Raw genomic sequence first — 22,221 nt, 5'->3', positions numbered from 1 at the left:
AACCCTCCCCCCAGAGCGAGAACAGGGCGGGGCGGGGGTCCTGAAACCCTTTCGCAGTCTCTTGCCTTCAATCAGGACATCTGGAAACACCTTCCTGTATAAGACACAGCGGAACGGGATCTACAACCAAATTAACCTTTGGGGATTTGCCCATTCCTGGCTTGAGGTTGGAGATTTGGTGAGAGAGGACCAAGCTGCAAGAGGAATGGATATTTTGGAAGAAAGTCCTCCGTGATGTTGTCCAGTATCTCCGTTACATACATACACAGATACATAGAAGATAGGAGCAGGAGGAGGCCTTTAGGCCCTTCGAGCCTGCTCCGCCATTCATCACCATCATGGCTGATCATCCAACTCGATAGCCTAATCCTGTTTTATCCCCATAAACTTTGATCCCTTTCTCTCCAAGTGCTATATCCAGCCGCCTCTTGAATATATCCAATGTTTTAGCATCAACTACTTCCTGCGGTAATGAATTCCCCGGGGACCCCCCTGTAAATACTGACACACTCCCCGGGGACCCCCTGTAAATATTGACAAACTCCCCGGGGACCCCCTGTAAATACTGACACACTCCCCGGGGTCTCCCTGTAAATACTGACACACTCCCCGGGGACCCCCTGTAAATACTGACAAACTCCCCGGGACCCCCTGTAAATACTGACACACACCCCGGGACCCCTTGTAAATACTGACACACTCCCCGGGGACCCCCTGTAAATACTGACACACTCCCCGGGACCCCCTGTAAATACTGACACACTCCCCGGGGACCCCCTGTAAATATTGACACACTCCCCGGGGACCCCCTGTAAATACTGACACACTCCCCGGGGACCCCATGTAAATACTGACACACTCCCCGGGGACCCCCTGTAAATACTGACACACTCCCCAGAGACCCCCTGTAAATACTGACACACTCCCCGGGGTCTCCCTGTAAATACTGACACACTCCCCCGGAGACCCCCCCTGTAAATACTGACACACTCCCCAGAGACCCCCTGTAAATACTGACACACTCCCCGGGGTCTCCCTGTAAATACTGACACACTCCCCGCAGACCCCCTGTAAATACTGACACACTCCCCGGGACCCCCTGTAAATACTGACACACTCCCCGGGACCCCTTGTAAATACTGACACACTCCCCGGGGACCCCCTGTAAATACTGACACACTCCCCGGGACCCCCTGTAAATACTGACACACTCCCCAGAGACCCCCTGTAAATACTGACACACTCCCCGGGGTCTCCCTGTAAATACTGACACACTCCCCGGGACCCCCTGTAAATACTGACACACTCCCCGGGACTCGCCTGTAAATACTGACACACTCCCCGGAGACCCCCTGTAAATACTGACACACTCCCCGGGGACACCCCTGTAAACACTGACAAACTCCCCGGGGACTCCCCTGTAAACACTGACAAACTCCCTGGGGACTCCCCTGTAAACACTGACACACTCCCCGGGACCCCCCCTGGAAATACTGACACACTTCCCCGGGGACCCCCTGTAAATACTGACACACTCCCCGGGGACCCCCTGTAAATACTGACTCACTCCCCCCGGGACCCCCCTGTAAATACTGACACACTCCCCGGGGACCCCCTGTAAATACTGACACACTCCCCCGGGGACCCCCTGTAAATACTGACACACTCCCCCGGGGACCCCCTGTAAATACTGACACACTCCCCGGGGACCCCCTGTAAATACTGACACACTCCCCGGGGAACCCCTGTAAATACTGACACACTCCCCGGGGACCTCCTGTAAATACTGACACACTCCCAGCGGACCCCCCTGTAAATACTGACACACTCCTCCGGGGAACCCCTGTAAATACTGACACACTCCCCAGAGACCCCCTGTAAATACTGACACACTCCCCGGGGTCTCCCTGTAAATACTGACACATTCCCCGGGGACCCCTTGTAAATACTGACACACTCCCCGGGACCCCCTGTAAATACTGACACACTCCCCAGAGACCCCCTGTAAATACTGACACACTCCCCGGGGTCTCCCTGTAAATACTGACACACTCCCCGGGGACCCCCTGTAAATACTGACACACTCCCCGGGACCCCCTGTAAATACTGACACACTCCTCGGGACTCGCCTGTAAATACTGACACACTCCCCGGGAACACCCCTGTAAATACTGACACACTCCTCCGGAGACCCCCTGTAAATATTGACACACTCCCCAGAGACCCCCTGTAAATACTGACACACTCCCCGGGGTCTCCCTGTAAATACTGACACACTCCCCGGGGACCCCCTGTAAATACTGACACACTCCCCGGGACCCCCTGTAAATACTGACACACTCCCCAGAGACCCCCTGTAAATACTGACACACTCCCCGGGGTCTCCCTGTAAATACTGACACACTCCCCGGGGACCCCCTGTAAATACTGACACACTCCCCGGGACCCCCTGTAAATACTGACACACTCCCCGGGGACACCCCTGTAAACACTGACAAACTCCCCGTGGACTCCCCTGTAAACACTGACACACTCCCCGGGGACCCCCCTGTAAATACTGACACACTCCCTGGGGACTCCCCTGTAAACACTGACACACTCCCCGGGGACCCCCCTGTAAATACTGACACACTCCCCGGGGACTCCCCTGTAAACACTGACAAACTCCCCAGGGAGCCCCTGTAAATACTGACACACTCCCCGGGGACCCCCTGTAAATACTGACACACTCCCCGGGGTCTCCCTGTAAATACTGACACACTCCCCGGGGACCCCCTGTAAATACTGACACACGCCCCGCGACCCCCCCTGGAAATACTGACACACTTCCCCAGGGACCCCCTGTAAATACTGGCACACTCCCCGGGGACTCCCCTGTAAATACTGACACACTTCCCCAGGGACCCCCTGTAAATACTGGCACACTCCCCGGGGACCCCCTGTAAACACAGACACGCTTCCTGGGGACACCGTGTAAATACTGACACACTCCCCGGGGACCCCCTGTAAATACTGACACACACCCCGGGGACTCCCCTGTAAATGCTGACACACTCCCCGGGGACTCCACTGTAAATACTGACACACTCCCCGGTGACTCCCCTGTAAATACTGACACACTCCCCGGGTCCCCCTGTAAATACTGAGACACTCCCCGGGGACCCCCTGTAAATACTGACACACTCCCCGGGGACCCCCTGTAAATACTGACACACTCCCCGGGGACCCCCTGTAAATACTGTCACACTCCCCGGGGACCTCCTGTAAATACTGACACACTCCCAGCGGACCCCCCTGTAAATACTGACACACACCCCGGGGACCCCCTGTAAATACTGACGCACTCCCCGGGGAACCCCTGTAAATACTGACACACTCCCCGGGGACCCCCCTGTAAATACTGACACACTCTCCGGAGACCCCCTGTAAATACTGACGCACTCCCCGGGGACCCCCTGTAAATACTGACACACTCCCCTGGGAACCCCTGTAAATACTGACACACTCCCCGGGGACCCCCCTGTAAATACTGACACACTCTCCGGAGACCCCCTGTAAATACTGACACACTCCCCGGGGTCCCCCCTGTAAATACTGACACACTCCCCGGGGACCCCCTGTAAATACTGACACCCTCTCCGGGGACCCCCTGTAAATACTGATACACTCCCCGGGACCCCCTGTAAATACTGACACACTCCCCGGGGACCCCCTGTAAATACTGACACACTCCCTGGGGACCCCCTGTAAATACTGACACACTCCCCGGGGACCCCCTGTAAATACTGACACACTCCCCGGGGACCCCCTGTAATTACTGACACACTCCCCGGGGACCCCCTGTAAATACTGACACACTCTCCGGGGACCCCCTGTAAATACTGACACACTCCCCGGGGACCCCTTGTAAATACTGACACACTCCCCGGGGACCCCCTGTAGATACTGACACACTCCCCGTGGACCCCCTGTAAATACTGACACACTCCCCGGGGACCCCATGTAAATACTGACACACTCCCCGGGGACCCCCTGTAAATACTGACACACTCCCCGGGGACCCCCTGTAAATACTGACACACTCCCCGGGGACCCCCTGTAAATATTGACACACTCCCCGGGGACCCCCTGTAAATACTGACACAGTCCCCGGGGACCCCCTGTAAATACTGACACACTCCCCAGAGACCCCCTGTAAATACTGACACACTCCCCGGGGTCTCCCTGTAAATACTGACACACTCCCCGGGGACCCCTGTAAATACTGACACACTCCCCGGGGACACCCCTGTAAACACTGACAAACTCCCCGGGGACTCCCCTGTAAACACTGACACACTCCCCGGGGACCCCCCTGTAAATACTGACACACTCCCCGGGGACTCCCCTGTAAACACTGACTCACTCCCCGGGGACCCCCCTGTAAATACTGACACACTCCCCGGGGACTCCCCTGTAAACACTGACAAACTCCCCGGGGACCCCCTGTAAATACTGACACACTCCCCGGGGACCCCTTGTAAATACTGACACACTCCCCGGGGTCTCCCTGTAAATACTGACACACTCCCCGGGGACCCCCTGTAAATACTGACACACTCCCCGGGACCCCCCTGTAAATACTGACACACTCCCCGGGACCCCCCCTGGAAATACTGACCCACTTCCCCAGGGACCCCCTGTAAATACTGGCACACTCCCCGGGGACCCCCTGTAAACACAGACACACTCCCTGGGGACACCGTGTAAATACTGACACACTCCCCGGGGACCCCCTGTAAATACTGACACACTCCCCCGGGGATCCCCTGTAAATACTGACACACTCCCCGGGGACTCCCCTGTAAATACTGACACACTCCCCGGGGACTCCCCTGTAAATACTGACACACTCCCCGGGGACCCCCTGTAAATACTGACACACTCCCCGGGGACTCCCCTGTAAATACTGACACACTCCCCGGGTCCCCCTGTAAATACTGAGACACTCCCCGGGGACCCCCTGTAAATACTGACACACTCCCCGGGGAACCCCTGTAAATACTGACACACTCCCCGGGGGCTCCCCTGTAAATACCGACACTCTCCCCGGGGACCCCCTGTAAATACTGACACACTCCCCGGGGACCCCCCTGTAAATACTGACACACACCCCGGGGACCCCCTGTAAATACTGACGCACTCCCCGGGGAACCCCTGTAAATACTGACACACTCCCCGGGGACCCCCCTGTAAATACTGACACACTCTCCGGAGACCCCCTGTAAATACTGACACACTCCCCGGGGACCCCCTGTAAATACTGACACACTCTCCGGGGAACCCCTGTAAATACTGACACACTCTCCGGGGACCCCCTGTAAATACTGATACACTCCCCGGGACCCCCTGTAAATACTGACACACTCCCCGGGGACCCCCTGTAAATACTGACACACTCCCCGGGGACCCCCTGTAAATACTGACACACTCCCCGGGGACCCCCTGTAATTCTTGACACACTCCCCGGGGACCCCCTGTAAATACTGACACACTCTCCGGGGACCCCCTGTAAATACTGACACACTCCCAGCGGACCCCCCTGTAAATACTGACACACACGCCAGGGACCCCCTGTAAATACTGACGCACTCCTCGGGGAACCCCTGTAAATACTGACACACTCCCCGGGGACCCCCCTGTAAATACTGACACACTCTCCGGAGACCCCCTGTAAATACTGACACACTCCCCGGGGACCCCCTGTAAATACTGACACACTCCCCGGGGAACCCCTGTAAATACTGACACACTCTCCGGGGACCCCCTGTAAATACTGATACACTTCCCGGGACCCCCTGTAAATACTGACACACTCCCCGGGGACCCCCTGTAAATACTGACACACTCCCCGGGGACCCCCTGTAAATACTGACACACTCCCCGGGGACCCCCTGTAAATACTGACACGCTCCCCGGGGACCCCCTGTAATTACTGACACACTCCCCGGGGACCCCCTGTAAATACTGACACACTCTCCGGGGACCCCCTGTAAATACTGACACACTCCCCGGGGACCCCCCTGTAAATACTGACACACTCCCCGGGGACCCCCTGTAAATACTGACACACTCCCCGGGGACCCCCTGTAAATACTGACACACTCCCCGGGGACCCCATGTAAATACTGACACATTCCCCGGGGACCCCCTGTAAATACTGACACACTCCCCGGGGACCCCCTGTAAATACTGACACACTCCCCGGGCACCCCCTGTAAATACTGACACTCTCCCCGGGGACCCCCCTGTAAATACTGACACACTCCCCGGGGACTCCCCTGTAAACCCTGACAAACTCCCCGGGGACCCCCTGTAAATACTGACACTCTCCCCGGGGACTCCCTGTAAATACTGACACACTCCCCGGGGTCTCCCTGTAAATACTGACACACTCCCCGGGGACCCCCTGTAAATACTGACACACTCCCCGGGACCCCCCTGGAAATACTGACACACTTCCCCAGGGACCCCCTGTAAATACTGGCACACTCCCCGGGGACCCCCTGTAAACACAGACACACTCCCCGGGGACTCCCCTGTAAATACTGACACACTCCCCGGGTCCCCCTGTAAATACTGAGACACTCCCCGGGGACCCCCTGTAAATACTGACACACTCCCCGGGGAACACCTGTAAATACTGACACACTCCCCGGGGACTCCCCTGTAAATACCGACACACTCCCCGGGGACCTCCTGTAAATACTGACACACTCCCAGCGGACCCCCCTGTTAATACTGACACACACCCCGGGGACCCCCTGTAAATACTGACGCACTCCCCGGGGAACCCCTGTAAATACTGACACACTCCCCGGGGACCCCCCTGTAAATACTGACACACTCTCCGGAGACCCCCTGTGAATACTGACACACTCCCTGGGGACCCCCTGTAAATACTGACACACTCCCCGGGGACCCCCCTGTAAATACTGACACACTCTCCGGAGACCCCCTGTAAATACTGACACACTCCCCGGGGACCCCCTGTAAATACTGACACACTCTCCGGGGACCCCCTGTAAATACTGATACACTCCCCGGGGACCCCCTGTAAATACTGACACACTCCCCGGGGACCCCCTGTAAATACTGACACACTCCCCGGGGACCCCCTGTAAATACTGACACACTCCCCGGGGACCCCCTGTAAATACTGACACACTCCCTGGGGACCCCCTGTAAATACTGACACACTCCCCGGGGACCCCCTGTAAATACTGACAGACACCCCCGGGGACTCCCTGTAAATACTGACACACTCTCCGGGGACCCCCTGTAAATACTGACACACTCCCCGGGTCCCCCTGTAAATACTGACACACTCCCCGGGGACCCCCTGCAAATACTGACACACTCCCCGGGGACCCCCTGTAAATACTGACACACTCCCCAGGGACCCCCTGTAAATACTGACACACTCCCCGGGGACCCCCTGTAAATACTGACACACTCCCCTGGGGACCACCTGTAAATACTGACACACTCCCCGGGGACCCCTGTAAATACTGACACACTCCCCGGGGACCCCCTGTAAATACTGACACTCTCCCCGGAGACCCCCTGTAAATACTGACACACTCCCCGGGGACCCCCTGTAAATACTGACACTCTCCCTGGGGACCCCCTGTAAATACTGACACTCTCCCCGGGGACCCCCTGTAAATACTGACACACTCCCCGGGGACCCCCTGTAAATACTGACACTCTCCCCGGAGACCCCCTGTAAATACTGACACACTCCCCGGGGACCCCCTGTAAATACTGACACTCTCCCCGGGGACCCCTTGTAAATACTGACACTCTCCCCGGGGACCCCCTGTAAATACTGACACACTCCCCGGGGACCCCCTGTAAATACTGACACACTCCCCGGGGACCCCCTGTAAATACTGACACTCTCCCCGGGGCCCCCCTGTAAATACTGACACACTCCCCCGGGGACCCCCCTGTAAATACTGACACTCCCCCCGGGGACCCCCTGGAAAAACTGTCACACTCCCCGGGGACGCCCCCTGTAAATACTGACACGTTCCCCGGGGACCCCCTGTAAATACTGACACACTCCCCGGGGACCCGCTGTAAATACTGACACACTCCCCGGGGACCCCCTGTAAATACTGGCACTCTCCCCGGGGAACCCCTGTAAATACTGACACGCCTCTGGGGAAACTCTGCCGACAGTGACGTGCTCCCGGGGTGCTCGGAGACCTCCTTCCCGTCTCTCATTTGCCTGAAATCAGTCTGAATTCGTACCGACAGCAGCTGGGCTAACATCTCTCTCTGTGGTTCACAGGGAGCCTCCGTTTGTGCGAGGACGCTGCGGACAGAATATGCCAAAGCGGGTGCAACATTACAGGGATCAGAATTATCGGGAATTGCGGAAAGCCTGCCTGCGGGAGAAGATTCTGTTCGAAGATCCTCTCTTCCCGACCTCGAATGAATCCCTCTATTACACCCGGTCCCCTCCTGGGAACGTCGAGTGGAAGCGGCCAAGCGTAAGTCCGGAAGTTCAGTTGGTTTTGCTCATTATCCATGTAAGCCAATCTGGGAATAGTGGGAGGCCATTCAGCCCCTCGAGCCTGTTCCGTTCAGTTAGATCATGAACAATCCGTACTTCACTCCATCTGCCCACCTCCATTCCGTAACCCTTAACCGTCTTACCCAACCATAGAAAATAGATCATAGAACATACAGTGCCGAAAGAGGCCATTTGGCCCATCGAGTCTGCACCGACCCAGTTAAATCCTCACTTCCACCCTATCCTCATAACCCAATACCCCTCCTAACCTTTTTGGTCACTAAGGGCAATTTATCTTGGCCAATCCACCTAACCTGCACGTCTTTGAGGCTGTTTAGCACAGGGCTAAATCGCTGGCTTTGAAAGCAGACGGAGCACGGTAGCATTGTGGTTAGCACAATTGCTTCACAGCTCCAGGGTCCCAGGTTCGATTCCCGGCTTGGGTCACTGTCTGTGCGGAGTCTGCACGTTCTCCCCCGCGTGTGCGTGGGTTTCCTCCGGGTGCTCCGGTTTCCTCCCACAGTCCAAAGATGTGCAGGTTAGGTGGATTGGCCATGCTAAATTGCCCTTAGTGTCCAAAATTGCCCTTGGTGTTGGGTGGGGTTACTGGGTTATGGGGATAGGGTGGAGGTGTGGGCTTGGGTGGGGTGCTCTTTCCAAGAGCCGGTGCAGACTCGATGGGCCGAATGGCCTCCTTCTGCACTGTAAATTCTATGTCTATGTTAAGGCAGGCCAGCAGCACAGTTCAATTCCCGTACCAGCCTCCCCGAACAGGCGCTGGAATGTGGCGACTAGGGGCTTTTCACGGTAACTTCATTTTAAGCCTACTTGTGACAATAAGCGATTTTCATTCATTTCAGAAGAATCCCACGCAGACATGGTGGGAGAACGTGCAGACTCCGACAGTGACCCAGCGGGGAATCGAACCTGGGACCCTGGCACTGTGAAGCCGCAGTGCTAGCCACTTGTGCTGCCCACTCCTCCCTCTTGTACTTTCAATTTATAACCCGGCTCCAGGGCTCAATGCTCGTTGGGGGCGGAGAGTGTTCCAGCTTCCCGCTCCACTTTGCGGGAGGGTGGGCAAAAGAAATAGCTTTACCCTCCCTCTCTATTCTGTCAGCTCGTTTACTCGCCTGAAATACGTCAATTCGAAAGGATAGTGAAATGGCGTTTGGCGAGACGGAGAGTGAGAACAGAGATTCTGCCACTCCCGGTTTGCTCATCCGGACGGGCAGAATCCCATTGTTACACCCAACCCTGACCAACGTATCCCAATTCACAAAGTGGCACAATGGGAAGAAGCTGTTCGGCTTGGCACAGACCTGGCTCCTCCCTCCCTCCCCATCCCCACACCCGCTGGCCCATCTCACCAGATTGGCTATCCCCGTGACCCGTCGAGCCTCCCAGGCGAATGGGCGGCAGGATGTTCCACTGTGGGAGGCATCGCCAACCACCCTGGCGCCACCTTAACCCCCGCGCTCCCACGTTTCCGCCTCCCCCAACCCGGGAACCCGAGGCAGGGCAGGTCAATTTTGGAAACTTCCGACGAACGGAGTGAGATGATGGAGGGTGTGGTCCGGGGGGGGGGGGTGGTATTTGTGGCCAAGATGCTCCTGGGGGCCCAGCTCTGGTTACCATCGAGGAAGGGGGTGTGGTCGTCAGACTTAAATAGAGAGCGGTGATATTTTAAAAAAGATTTTTCAAAGGGCCAGCAATGGGCAGGATGGAGTGAATGGCCATCTTCTGTGCTGTCGCAGATCTCTGAGCTGGCCCCACTTGGGGCTGGCACAAATTGTGGGGGGTTTGGGGTGGGAGTGGGGGCAGGGGGAGTTGGGGGGGATGCAGGGAGGGGATGGGGAAGGGGGAGAGAGGAGTGGAGATATAGGGCCAGGGAGGGTATGGGGGGTGGGGGGAGAGGAGGGGTGGTTGGGGGGCAGGTTGGGGATGGGGAGGGGGCAAGAGGAGGGGTGGTTGGTGGGCAGGCAGGGGATGGGGAGGGGGCGAGAGGAGAGAGTTTGGGGGCAGGGAGGGGATTGGGAGGGGGAGAGGGGAGGAGGTTTGGGGGGCAGGGAGAGGAAGGGGTGGGGGAGAGGACGGGAGACACCAAGCCCATCCCAGCAGGGGGGCAGGTAATGGGGCACAGACCCAGGGGCTGAACCCCATTTTCCTGAATCTCTGGAATATTGTCCTTGCACGGAACGCAATGTAGATCCAGAGAATCCCATTCGGCCCTTTGGGTCTGCGCCGACCCTAGGAAAGAGCATCCTACCTCAACCCACACCCCTGCCCTATCCCCGTGACCACACCTATCCTGCACATCTTGGACCCTAAGGGACAATTTAGCGCGGCCAATCCACCTGACCTGCACGTCTTTGGGCTGTGGGAGGAAACCGGAGCACCCGGAGGAACCCCACGCAGACACGGGGAGAACGTGCAGACTCCGCACGGACCGGAATCGAACCCGGGTTCCTGACGCTGTGAGGCAGCAGTGCTAAACCACTCAAATGCCGAGAATTGGTGGCATAGACTAGCTGTGTATTCCTTCAAGTGTAGAATATTCCGGGGTGACCTTATCAAAGCGTTTGGGATGATTCAAAGGTTCGATAGGGTTGCGAGAGATATCGTGAAAATTCCAAAAATACGACCGGTTAGATTTCTGTTCGTTGAGAGTATTAAGGGTTACAAAGCAAAGTAGCAAATTGGAGATTCCTTTATCTGCTATTCCTTCCCTCCTAACCTCCGCCCTCATGACCTTTAACATTGTTCTTCCTGCAGGAACTTTGCGTGGACCCACAGCTGTTTGTGGACGGGATCAGCTCCCGGGACCTGAACCAGGGGAGCCTGGGAAACTGCTGGTTCGTGGCGGCCTGCTCCTGCCTGGCGACCGAGCCCTCCTTTTGGAAAAAGGTCTGGAATTTTCCGTCTCTGGGTGCTGCTTGGCTGAGCGGGAGGTAGGGGGTCTGTGGAGTTACAGGTGCGTTGCTGTCTGCCACATCACCATCTCCAACCAGAGCGAGGTTCACCACTTCCCCTTGACATTCAATGGTGTCACCATCGCTGAATCCCCCACTATCAACATTCTGGGGGTTACCATTGATCAGAAACTGAACTGGGCCCAGCCACATTAATACTGTGGCTCCCACAGCAGGTCAGAGGCTGGGAATCCTGCGGAGAGGAACTCACCTCCTGACCCCCCCCCTCCCAAAGCCTGTCCACCATCTACAAGGCACAAGTCAGGAGTGTGAGGGAATACTCTCCACTTGCCTGGATGAGCGCAGCTTCAACAACACTCGAGAAGCTCGACACCATCCAGGACAAAGCAGCCCCGCTTGATTGCTCCCCCTTCCACAAACATTCACTCCCTCCACCACCGACGCACAGCGGCAGCCGTGTGTACCGTCTGCACAATGCACTGCAGCAACTCGCTGTGGTAATACCAGGTATTGCAGTACCTGAGAGGTGGATGCCCATTGGCTAGACCTAGGAGTCTACCATTGGCTAACGTACGTAGCTCCGCCCTGAGAGGCGGGGTATAAGAACTCATGCCGTCCCAGCAGCCTTCACCTTCTGTATCGAAGCTGCTGGGTACAGTTCTAGCTGATTAAAGCCGATTAGTATGACTCTCCTTGTCTCGAGAGTAATTGATTGTGCATCAATTTAATCAGCTATTACTTCTGAAAGGATGGATCTCCGCATCAAGCCGGAGTGCCTTCAGCTCAGTCCCCACGCAGACAACTCCGCTGCTATCTTCAAGCACTGGCTGGCGTGTTTTAAGAGCTTCGTCGACACGGCCGCCGACACCCCCACGGAAAGGCAGAAGATGCACCTTCTACGCTCCCGAGTCAGCCCTGGGATCTACCCTCTGATCGAGGAGGCGGAGAATTATGCTGCAGCTATTGAGCTGCTAGAAGGACATTACATCCGTCCTCTGAACCAGGTCTACGCTGGTCACCTGTTGGCAACTAGAAGGCAGCGCCCTGATGAAACACTGGAGGACTTCTATCGGGCTCTACTAGTGCTGGGCCGGAACTGCGGCTGCCCGCCAGTCACGGGGAACGAGCACACGGAACTTTTAATTCGGGACGCTTTCGTGGCAGGTATGACTTCCCCCGACATCCGCAGAAGGCTCCTTGAAATGGACACGCTGGGCCTCACTGAGGCACGGGCCCTGGCAGGGTCTATGGACGTTGCGTACAAAAGCGCACTGGCTTTTGCTCCCGGGCGCACGGCGCCCCCCTGGGCTGCGTGGCACCCCATCGCGGCAGCCCCCCAGACTTTCCCGCTAACTCCGCAGGCCTGCGCCGCTAGACGGCCCGTTTTCACCGCTGGCCAACGCTGCTGCTTCTGTGGCCAGGCGAATCATCCCCGCGCGCGCTGCCCGGCCCGCACCGCCACCTGCAAAGGGTGCGGCAAGAAAGGCCACTATGTCGCGGTCTGCCAGGCCCGTGCCATGGCAGCGGTCGCTAGCGACTATCATCAGCCTTTGTTCCAGGTCCCGGCTGTCCAAGGCCCACCGCCGCCCTCCTACCCCCAGGCAACGTGCGACCCACGGGCGCGGCCATTTTGCCCCCCCCCCCCCCCCCCCCCCCCGGCCACCATGCCGGATGGGTGGGCGCCGCCATTTTGTTCCTCGCCGACGCCATCTTCTGCATCCCCGGAATCCATGTGCGACCCGTGGCTGACGCCATCTTGGATGGGGCCTCAAGCCCCCAGCACTGCCGACTCCACGCTGCCTGACCGGAACACCCCCTTGCTGCAGCTGGCCTCCGTGACCCTGGACCAGAGTTGGCCCCGGACGCTAGCGAAAGCCACCACAACGATCGCCATCAACGGCCACGTGACGTTGTGCCTGATCGACTCCGGGAGCACGGAAAGCTTTGTCCAGCCCGACACGGTAAGGCGCTGTTCTCTTGTCACCCATCCCGTAAATCAACGGATCTCCCTGGCCTCCGGGTCAGTGGAGATAAAGGGGTTCTGCCTCGCGAACCTCACTGTCCAAGGCAGGGAATTCCGCAATTCCCGCCTATACGTTCTGCCGCACCTCTGCGCAGCCACCCTTCTTGGGCTGGATTTCCAGTGCCACCTGCAAAGCCTGACCTTTAAATCTGGCGGCCCTATACCCCCCCCCCCCCCTTACTGTCTGCGGCCTCGCGACCCTTAAGGTCGACCCGCTTTCCCTGTTTGCGAACCTCACCCCGGATTGCAAACCCGTCGCCACCAGGAGCAGACGGTACAGTGCCCAGGACCGGACCTTCATCACGTCCGAGGTCCAAAGGCTGCTGAAGGAAGGGGTCATTGAAGCGAGCAACAGCCCCTGGAGAGCTCAAGTAGTGGTGGTAAAGACCGGGGAGAAACATAGGATGGTCATCGACTACAACCAGACCATCAACAGGTTTACGCAGCTGGACGCGTACCCCCTCCCCCGTATAGCCGACCTGGTAAACAGGATAGCGCAATACAAGGTTTTCTCCACGGTGGATCTCAAGTCTGCCTACCACCAGCTGCCCCTCCGTCATGGGGACCGCCAGTACACTGCCTTCGAAGCAGATGGGCGGCTCTACCACTTTTTAAGGGTTCCCTTCGGTGTCACGAACGGGGTCTCGGTCTTCCAGCATGAGATGGACCGAATGGTTGACCGGTACGGCTTACACGCAACGTTCCCGTATCTTGACAACGTCACCATCTGCGGCCATGACCAGCAGGACCACGACACCAACCTCCGAAAATTTCTCCAGACCGCGCACCTCCTGAATCTGACCTACAATAAGGAGAAGTGCGTGTTTAGCACCGACCGTCTAGGCTACGTAGTGCGAAATGGAGTCATAGGCCCCGACCCTGAGCGCATGCGCCCCCTCATGGAGTTCCCCCTCCCTCACTGCCCCAAGGCCCTAAAGCGCTGCCTCGGCTTCTTTAGCTATTATGCACAATGGGTCCCTAATTACGCCGACAAGGCTCGACCCCTGATCCAGTCCACAACCTTCCCCCTGTCGACGGAGGCCCGCCAGGCCTTCTGCCGCATCAAAGCGGACATCGCAAAAGCCACGATGCGCGCCATCGACGAGTCCCTCCCCTTCCAGGTCGAGAGCGACGTGTCCGCGTAGCTCTGGCGGCCACCCTCAACCAAACGGGCAGGCCCGTGGCTTTCTTCTCCCGCACTCTCCATGCCTCCGAAATTCGCCACTCCTCGGTCGAAAAGGAGGCCCAGGCCATAGTAGAAGCTGTGCGGCACTGGAGGCATTACCTGGCCGGCAGGAGATTCACTCTCCTCACGGACCAACGGTCGGTTACTTTCATGTTCGATAATGCACAGCGGGGCAAGATTAAGAACGACAAGATACGGTAGCATTGTGGATAGCACAATTGCTTCACAGATCCATGGTCCCAGGTTCGATTCCAGCTTGGGTCATTGTCTGTGCGGAGTCTGCACGTCCTCCCCGTGTCTGCGTGGGTTTCCTCCGGGTGCTCCGGTTTCCTCCCACAGTCCAAAGATGTGCGGGTTAGGTGAATTGGCCAATGATAAATTGCCCTTAATGTCCAAATTGCCCTTGGTGGTGGGTGGAGGTGTTGAGTTTGGGTAGGGTGCTCTTTCCAAGAGCTGGTGCAGACTCAAGGGGCCGAATGGCCTCCTTCTGCACTGTAAATTTAATGATAATCTATGATTAATCTAGGACAAAGGTTCGGCACAACATCGTGGGCCGAAGGGCCTGTTCTGTGCTGTATTTTCTATGTTCTATGTTCTATGTTTAAGATCTTGCGGTGGAGGATCGAATTCTCCACCTACAACTACGAGATCTTGTACCGTCCCGGGAAGCTGAACGAGCCTCCTGATGCCCTGTCCCGCGGCACTTGTGCCACCGCACAGGTAGACCGCCTCCGAGCCCTCCACAAGGATCTCTGCCACCCGGGGGTCACTCGTTTCTTTCATTTCGTTAAGACCCGCAACCTGCCCTACTCCATCGAGGAGGTCAGGACAGTCACCAGGGACTGCCAAATCTGCGTGGAGTGCAAACCGCACTTCTACCGGCCAGAGAGGGCGCACCTGATAAAGGCTTCCCGTCCCTTTGAACGCCTCAGCATGGATTTCAAAGGCCCACTCCCCTCCACCAACCGCAACACGTACTTCCTGAACGTGATTGATGAGTACTCCCGGTTCCCATTCGCCCTCCCCTGCCCAGACATGACCGCAACCACCGTCATCAAGGCCCTCCAAACTATTTTTACACTGTTCGGTTTCCCCGCGTACATACACAGTGATAGGGGGTCCTCCTTTATGAGCGACGAGCTGCGCCAGTTCCTGCTTAGCAAAGGCATCGCCTCGAGCAGGACGACCAGCTACAACCCCCGGGGTAACGGGCGGGTAGAGAGGGAGAACGGAACGGTCTGGAAGACCGTCCTGCTGGCCCTTCGGTCCAGGAATCTCCCAGTCTCCCGCTGGCAAGAAGTCCTCCCAGTGGCCCTGCACTCCATTCGGTCACTGCTCTGTACTACCACGAACCAGACACCTCATGAACGTCTCCTTGTTTTCCCCAGGAAGTCCTCCTCCGGGACCTCGCTCCCAACCTGGCTAGCGACATCCGGACCCATCCTGCTTCGGAAGCACGTGCGGGCGCACAAGTCGGACCCGTTGGTCGAGAGGGTCCACCTGCTGCATGCCAACCCCCAGTACGCCTACGTGGCGTTCCCCGACGGCCGTCAAGACACGGTCTCCCTTCGGGACCTGGCGCCCGCCGGAGCCCCACGCGCACCCGCACCATTGCCCCCACCCCCACCCTCCCCGCAGCACCTGACCGGAGGGTCAGTACTGCCGCCGCCCCTCCCCAGCGCCGAACGAGCACCGACGCCCCCTACAGGCGCCACTCCCCCCTGCCCACTTTTCGCCCAACAGCGGCGCCTAGGGGTGACGAAGCTGCCAGGGAGGAAGACACCACGTTCCCGGAGCCACAACCGCCGGGGCCCCCACCAGGATCATCGCCGAAGCCCAGACGCTCCAGAGAGACGACCAGGCCACCCGATCATCTGATTGCTGCACCTTAAAACACTAAAAACTATCTCTGTTACCCTCGACGTCATGGTACCTCAATACCTGGTCCTACCATGCAAAAGGCGACAGTAACGCTGGCCACCACCCCGCTGGGTTCTTTTTAACAGGGGGTGAATGTGGTAATACCAGGTATTGCAGTACCTGAGAGGTGGATGCCCATTGGCTAGATCTAGGAGTCTACCATTGGCCAATGTACATAGCTCCACCCTGAGAGGCGGGGTATAAGATCCCATGCCGTCCCAGCAGCCTTCACTTTCTGTATCGAAGCTGCTGGGTGCAGTTCTAGCTGATTAAAGCCGATTAGTTATGTCTTGTCTCGAGAGTAATTGATTGTGCATCACTCACCGAGGTTCCTGAGGCAGCACCTTCCAAACTCACGACCACTACCACCGAGAAGGACAAGAGCAGCAGATACCTGGGAACTCCACCACCTGGCGGTTCCCCTCCCAGTCACTCACCACCCCGACTGGGAAATATATTGGCCGTTCCTTCACTGTCGCTGGGGGCAAAATCCTGAAATTCCCTCCCTAACAGCGCTGTGGGTGTACCTACATCAGGCGGACTGCTGCGGCCTAAAATGGCAGCTCACCCACCACCTTCTCTCGGGGAGTTCCTCTGCTGAAAACAATCAAAACCCATCCAGACGGTGACTCTGAGAATTCTACGCTGTTCACACCCATTGCAAACATTTGCCTGTTTGTCAAAACACCTTGTGTTTACTCCTTACCTGAATAGGGAGACGGACGTTATCCAGGATCTTTCTTCTCGTGCACTGAATGTTTATTGAGTTAGGAGATTAGCGCACTGTGGCGGCTCGAGGCAATACTGCGGAGGCTTCTAGAATAACCAAAAGGGGATTTATTGAGAACAAGGGAAAGATAACTAGATACAGGCACAGGGGCCTCTGAAACAGGCCTTCGCTCTCCGACTCTCGGGGCCCACACTGCCTGGGCTCCCTGCTCCAAGGCCCCGCTCTGTTTCCCCGTCGGTCAGGCTTCGTGCGCTCACGCACGCTAGGCCCTCAGCCGGTCATATGGAGCGCGAAAGGCTCGAGCCGTTAAAGGGGGTCACGCGACCACATCCCTCCCCCACTTAAGTCCCTCAGGAACATTTGTTTAATCAAAGCGTTGGGGTGCCGTCCTGGTTGGGGGGGGGGGGGGGGGGGGGATCCGACTCCGGGGCGGGGGGAGGGGGGGGGGGCTCCATGGTGGCCAGGGCCGCGATCGGGGGCTATCGATCGGCGGGCGGGCTCATTCCGGTGGGGCCTATGTTCTCCCGCGCCGGGCCCCTGTAGGGCGCTGCCATGTTGCCCGGGGGGCCGGTGCGGATTTGGCAACCCACGCGCATGCGCGGACCGGTGCCGGCCGTGGCTCGTAGGCGCCGGCTGCGCTGGGGCCGTCTCGGCAGCCGGAGCTGCGTGAAGCGCTCCAGTGCCGTGCTGCTGGCCCCCTGTGGGTTGGGGGATCGCTGCTCCTCGCCGCCAGCTGACGCCGTCGTAAAACACTCCGGCGTTTACCTCGGCGCCAACACTCTGCCGCCAAAATGGAGCGCCCCGCCCCGGAACCTCGGGGAGGCCGCGGGTGGCGAAGGTGCAACGTCAATGTTTGGGCCACCAGATGCAGTTCCTGGCTCGCATTTTCATTCTAGTCTGGCCAGGGGGGGCTCTGTCACACTGGCAGCGATGGCTTGCTGGCTGGGGGCGGCATCACCACCCGGGACCCACAGGATAAAACTCCGTCCTCACATCTCGAGTTCATCTTTTCGGATGAGTCGGTCCTGAGCTGCTCCGGCTGGACCTGGGTGTGATCCGGTCAGGATTGACTTCACGTTGGTAAGGACCGGATCACGTCGAGCCCAGTTCTTGACGTGGGCCCATGAGATTGGCAGGGGCAGGGTGTCTATAAAATTTGACATTGGGACAGGCAACGTCAGATTCTGGGGACACTCCCAGGACAGGTACAGCACGGGGTTAGATACAGAGTAAAGCTCCCTCTACACTGTCCCCATCAAACACTCCCAGGACAGGTACAGCACGGGGTTAGATACAGAGTAAAGCTCCCTCTACACTGTCCCCATCAAACACTCCCAGGACAGGTACAGCACGGGGTTAGATACAGAGTAAAGCTCCCTCTACACTGTCCCCATCAAACACTCCCAGGACAGGTACAGCACGGGGTTAGATACAGAGTAAAGCTCCCTCTACACTGTCCCCAACAAACACTCCCAGGACAGGTACAGCACGGGGTTATATACAGAGTAAAGCTCCCTCTACACTGCCCCCATCAAACAGTCCCAGGACAGGACCAGCACGGGGTTAGATACAGAGTAAAGCTCCCTCTACACTGTCCCCATCAAACACTCCCAGGACAGATACAACACGGGGTTAGATACAGCGTAAAGCTCCCTCTACGCTGTCCCCATCAAACACTCCCAGGACAGGTACAACACGGGGTTAGATACAGAGTAAAGCTCCCTCAGCACAGCCCCCATCAAACAATCCCAGGACAGGTACAGCATGGGGTTAGATACAGAGTAAAGCTCCCTCAACACTGTCCCCATCAAACACTCCCAGGCCAGGTACAGCACAGGGTCAGATACAGAGTAAAGCTCCCTCTGCACTGTCCCCATCAAACACTCCCAGGACAGGTACAGCACGGGGTTAGACACAGAGTAAAGCTCCCTCTACACTGTCCCCATCAAACACTCACAGGACAGGTACAACACGGGGTTAGATACAGAGTAAAGCTCCCTCTACACTATCCCCATCAAACACCCCCAGGACAGGTACAGCCCTGGGTGAGATACAGAGTAAAGCTCCCTCTACACTGTCCCCATCAAACACTCACAGGACAGGTACAACACGGGATTAGATACAGAGTAAAGCTCCCTCTACACTGTCCCCATCAAACACTCCCAGGACAGGTACAGCACGGGGTTAGATACAGAGTAAAGCTCCCTCTACACTGTCCCCATCAAACACTCCCAGGACAGGTACAGCACGGGTTTAGATACAGAGTAAAGCTCCCTCTACACTGTCCCCATCAAACACTCCCAGGACAGACACAGCACGGGGTTAGATACAGAGTAAAGCTCCCTCTACACTGTCCCCATCAAACACTCACAGGACAGGTACAACACGGGGTTAGATACAGAGTAAAGCTCCCTCTACACTGTCCCCATCAAACACTCCCAGGACAGGTACAGCACGGGGTTAGATACAGAGTAAAGCTCCCTCTACACTGTCCCCATCAAACACTCCCAGGACAGGTACAGCACGGGGTTAGATACAGAGTAAAGCTCCCTCTACACTGTCCCCATCAAACACCCCCAGGACAGGTACAGCACGGGGTTAGGTACAGAGTAAAGCTCCCTCTACACTGTCCCCATCAAACACTCACAGGACAGGTACAGCATGGGGTTAGATACAGAGTAAAGCTCCCTCTACACTGTCCCCATCAAACACCCCCAGGACAGGTACAGCACGGGGTGAGATACAGAGTAAAGCTCCCTCTACACTGTCCCCATCAAACACTCCCAGGACAGGTACAGCACGGGGTTAGATACAGAGTAAAGCTCCCTCTGCACTGTGCCCATCAAACACTCCCAGGACAGGTACAGCATGGGGTTAGATACAGAGTAAAGCTCCCTCTACACTGTCCCCATCAAACACTCCCAGGACAGGTACAGCACAGGGTTAGACACAGAGTAAGGCTCCCTCTACACTGTCCCTATCAACACTCCCAGGACAGGTACAGCACGGGGTTAGATACAGAGTAAAGCTCCCTCTACACTGTCCCCATCAAACACTCCCAGGACAGGTACAGCACGGGGTTAGATACAGAGTAAAGCTCCCTCTGCACTGTCCCCATCAAACACTCCCAGGACAGGTACGGCACGGGGTTAGATACAGAGTAAAGCTCCCTCTACACTGTGCCCATCAAACACTCCCAGGACAGGTACAGCACGGGGTTAGATACAGAGTAAAGCTCCCTCTACACTGTCCCCATCAAACACTCACCGGACAGGTACAGCACGGGGTTAGATACAGAGTAAAGCTCCCTCTACACTATCCCCATCAAACACTCCCAGGACAGGTACAGCACGGGGTTAGATACAGAGTAAAGCTCCCTCTGCACTGTCCCCATCAAACACTCCCAGGATAGGTACAGCACGGGGTTAGATACAGAGTAAAGCTCCCTCTACACTATCCCCATCAAACACTCCCAGGACAGGTACAACACGGGGTTAGATACAGAGTAAAGCTCCCTCTACACTGTCCCCATCAAACACTCCCAGGACAGGTACAGCACGGGGTTAGATACAGAGTAAAGCTCTCTCTACACTGTCCCCATCAAACACTCCCAGGACAGGTACAGCACGGGGTTAGATACAGAGTAAAGCTCCCTCTGCACTGTCCCCATCAAACACTCCCAGGACAGGTACAGCACGGGGTTAGATACAGAGTAAAGCTCCCTCTACACTGTCCCCATCAAACACTCCCAGGACAGGTACAGCACGGGGTTAGATACAGAGTAAAGCTCCCTCTGCACTGTCCCCATCAAACACTCCCAGCACAGGTACAGCACGGGGTTAGATACAGAGTAAAGCTCCCTCTACACCAGTGTTTATCAAACTTTTCTTTCCTGGGACCCACTGTTGTCAACTAAGCGACCTTTGAGACTGATGTCAGCCGAGGTTCGGGACCACGTCATGTTTGCTAACCCAGCTCATCCTTATTCAAGGCAGTGTCTGGGACACAAACGTGTTCATGCCCCAGGCGTGGGAGTGAAAACAAATCATGTAGTTTTCCTGTTAGTATTCACTAGCCTCTGGTACATTGAACTGGTGACGACATTGAGTAAGGAGCGGATCATTAATGCCTGTGATGTCCTCCCATCTGGAAAAGCTCTCTGTCCAGGGTCACATATAAAGGATAGTTACACATCAGAGATACTGGAGAGCTGGTCACCGTTGTGAATCTGCATTCATTGTGGGACACTGCCTCAAGGAAATAAAGAAGTGAAGGAAGAAGACTGAGGGGAGGAGAAGTAAAAATTAAGAGGGTAGCACAAGTGGATATCACTAAGGTGCCAGGGTCCCAGGTTCGATTCCCTGCTGGGTCACTGTCTGTGCGGAGTCTGCACGTCCTCCCCGTGTGTGCGTGGGTTTCCTCCGGGTGTTCCGGTTTCCTCCCACAGTGCAAAGACGTGCAAGTTCGGTGGATTGGCCGCGATAAATTGCCCTTCGTGTCCAAAAAGGTTAGGAGGGGTTATTGGGTTACGGGGATAGGGTGGCAGTGAGGGCTTAAGTGGGTCGGTGCAGACTCGATGGGCCGAATGGCCTCCTTCTGCACTCTATGTTCTATGTTCTAGGCCTAGATGGGCATTTCTGGAGACGAGTTGAAAGTGATGTTCCCCAGGGCGCAGTGTTGGGACCCTCGCCTTTTCTGATCTATATCAGTGATTCAGAGGTGGGTGTTGAGGGCAAAATCTCGAAATTTTCAGACGATGCTGAGCTTGGGAGAATAGCGAATTGTGAGGGTGACGCTGAGCGACTTCAGAGGGCCATTGACAAGTTGGCCAAATGGGCAGACACCTGGCAGATGAATTTACTGCAG

The 22,221-nt window shown here is 56.8% G+C and overlaps 1 protein-coding gene across 1 annotated transcript in view; it reads left to right on the top strand.

Moving 5' to 3' along the window:
* The window catches only part of LOC140404689 (calpain-5-like), a 92,323-nt gene that overhangs the window by 10,115 nt on the left and 59,987 nt on the right, over positions 1–22,221 (top strand). The window contains 2 exon segments of the mRNA XM_072493350.1: positions 8,339–8,540; positions 11,339–11,470. Of these exon segments, the coding sequence (XP_072349451.1) occupies positions 8,376–8,540; positions 11,339–11,470 (297 nt within the window). The 5' untranslated portion in view covers positions 8,339–8,375.

Source organism: Scyliorhinus torazame, chromosome 31, assembly GCF_047496885.1.
Source record: "Scyliorhinus torazame isolate Kashiwa2021f chromosome 31, sScyTor2.1, whole genome shotgun sequence".
NCBI classification, from domain to species: domain Eukaryota; kingdom Metazoa; phylum Chordata; class Chondrichthyes; order Carcharhiniformes; family Scyliorhinidae; genus Scyliorhinus; species Scyliorhinus torazame.
The sequence above is the reverse complement of the archived record's forward strand: the minus strand, read 5'-3'. Positions and strand labels throughout refer to the sequence as shown.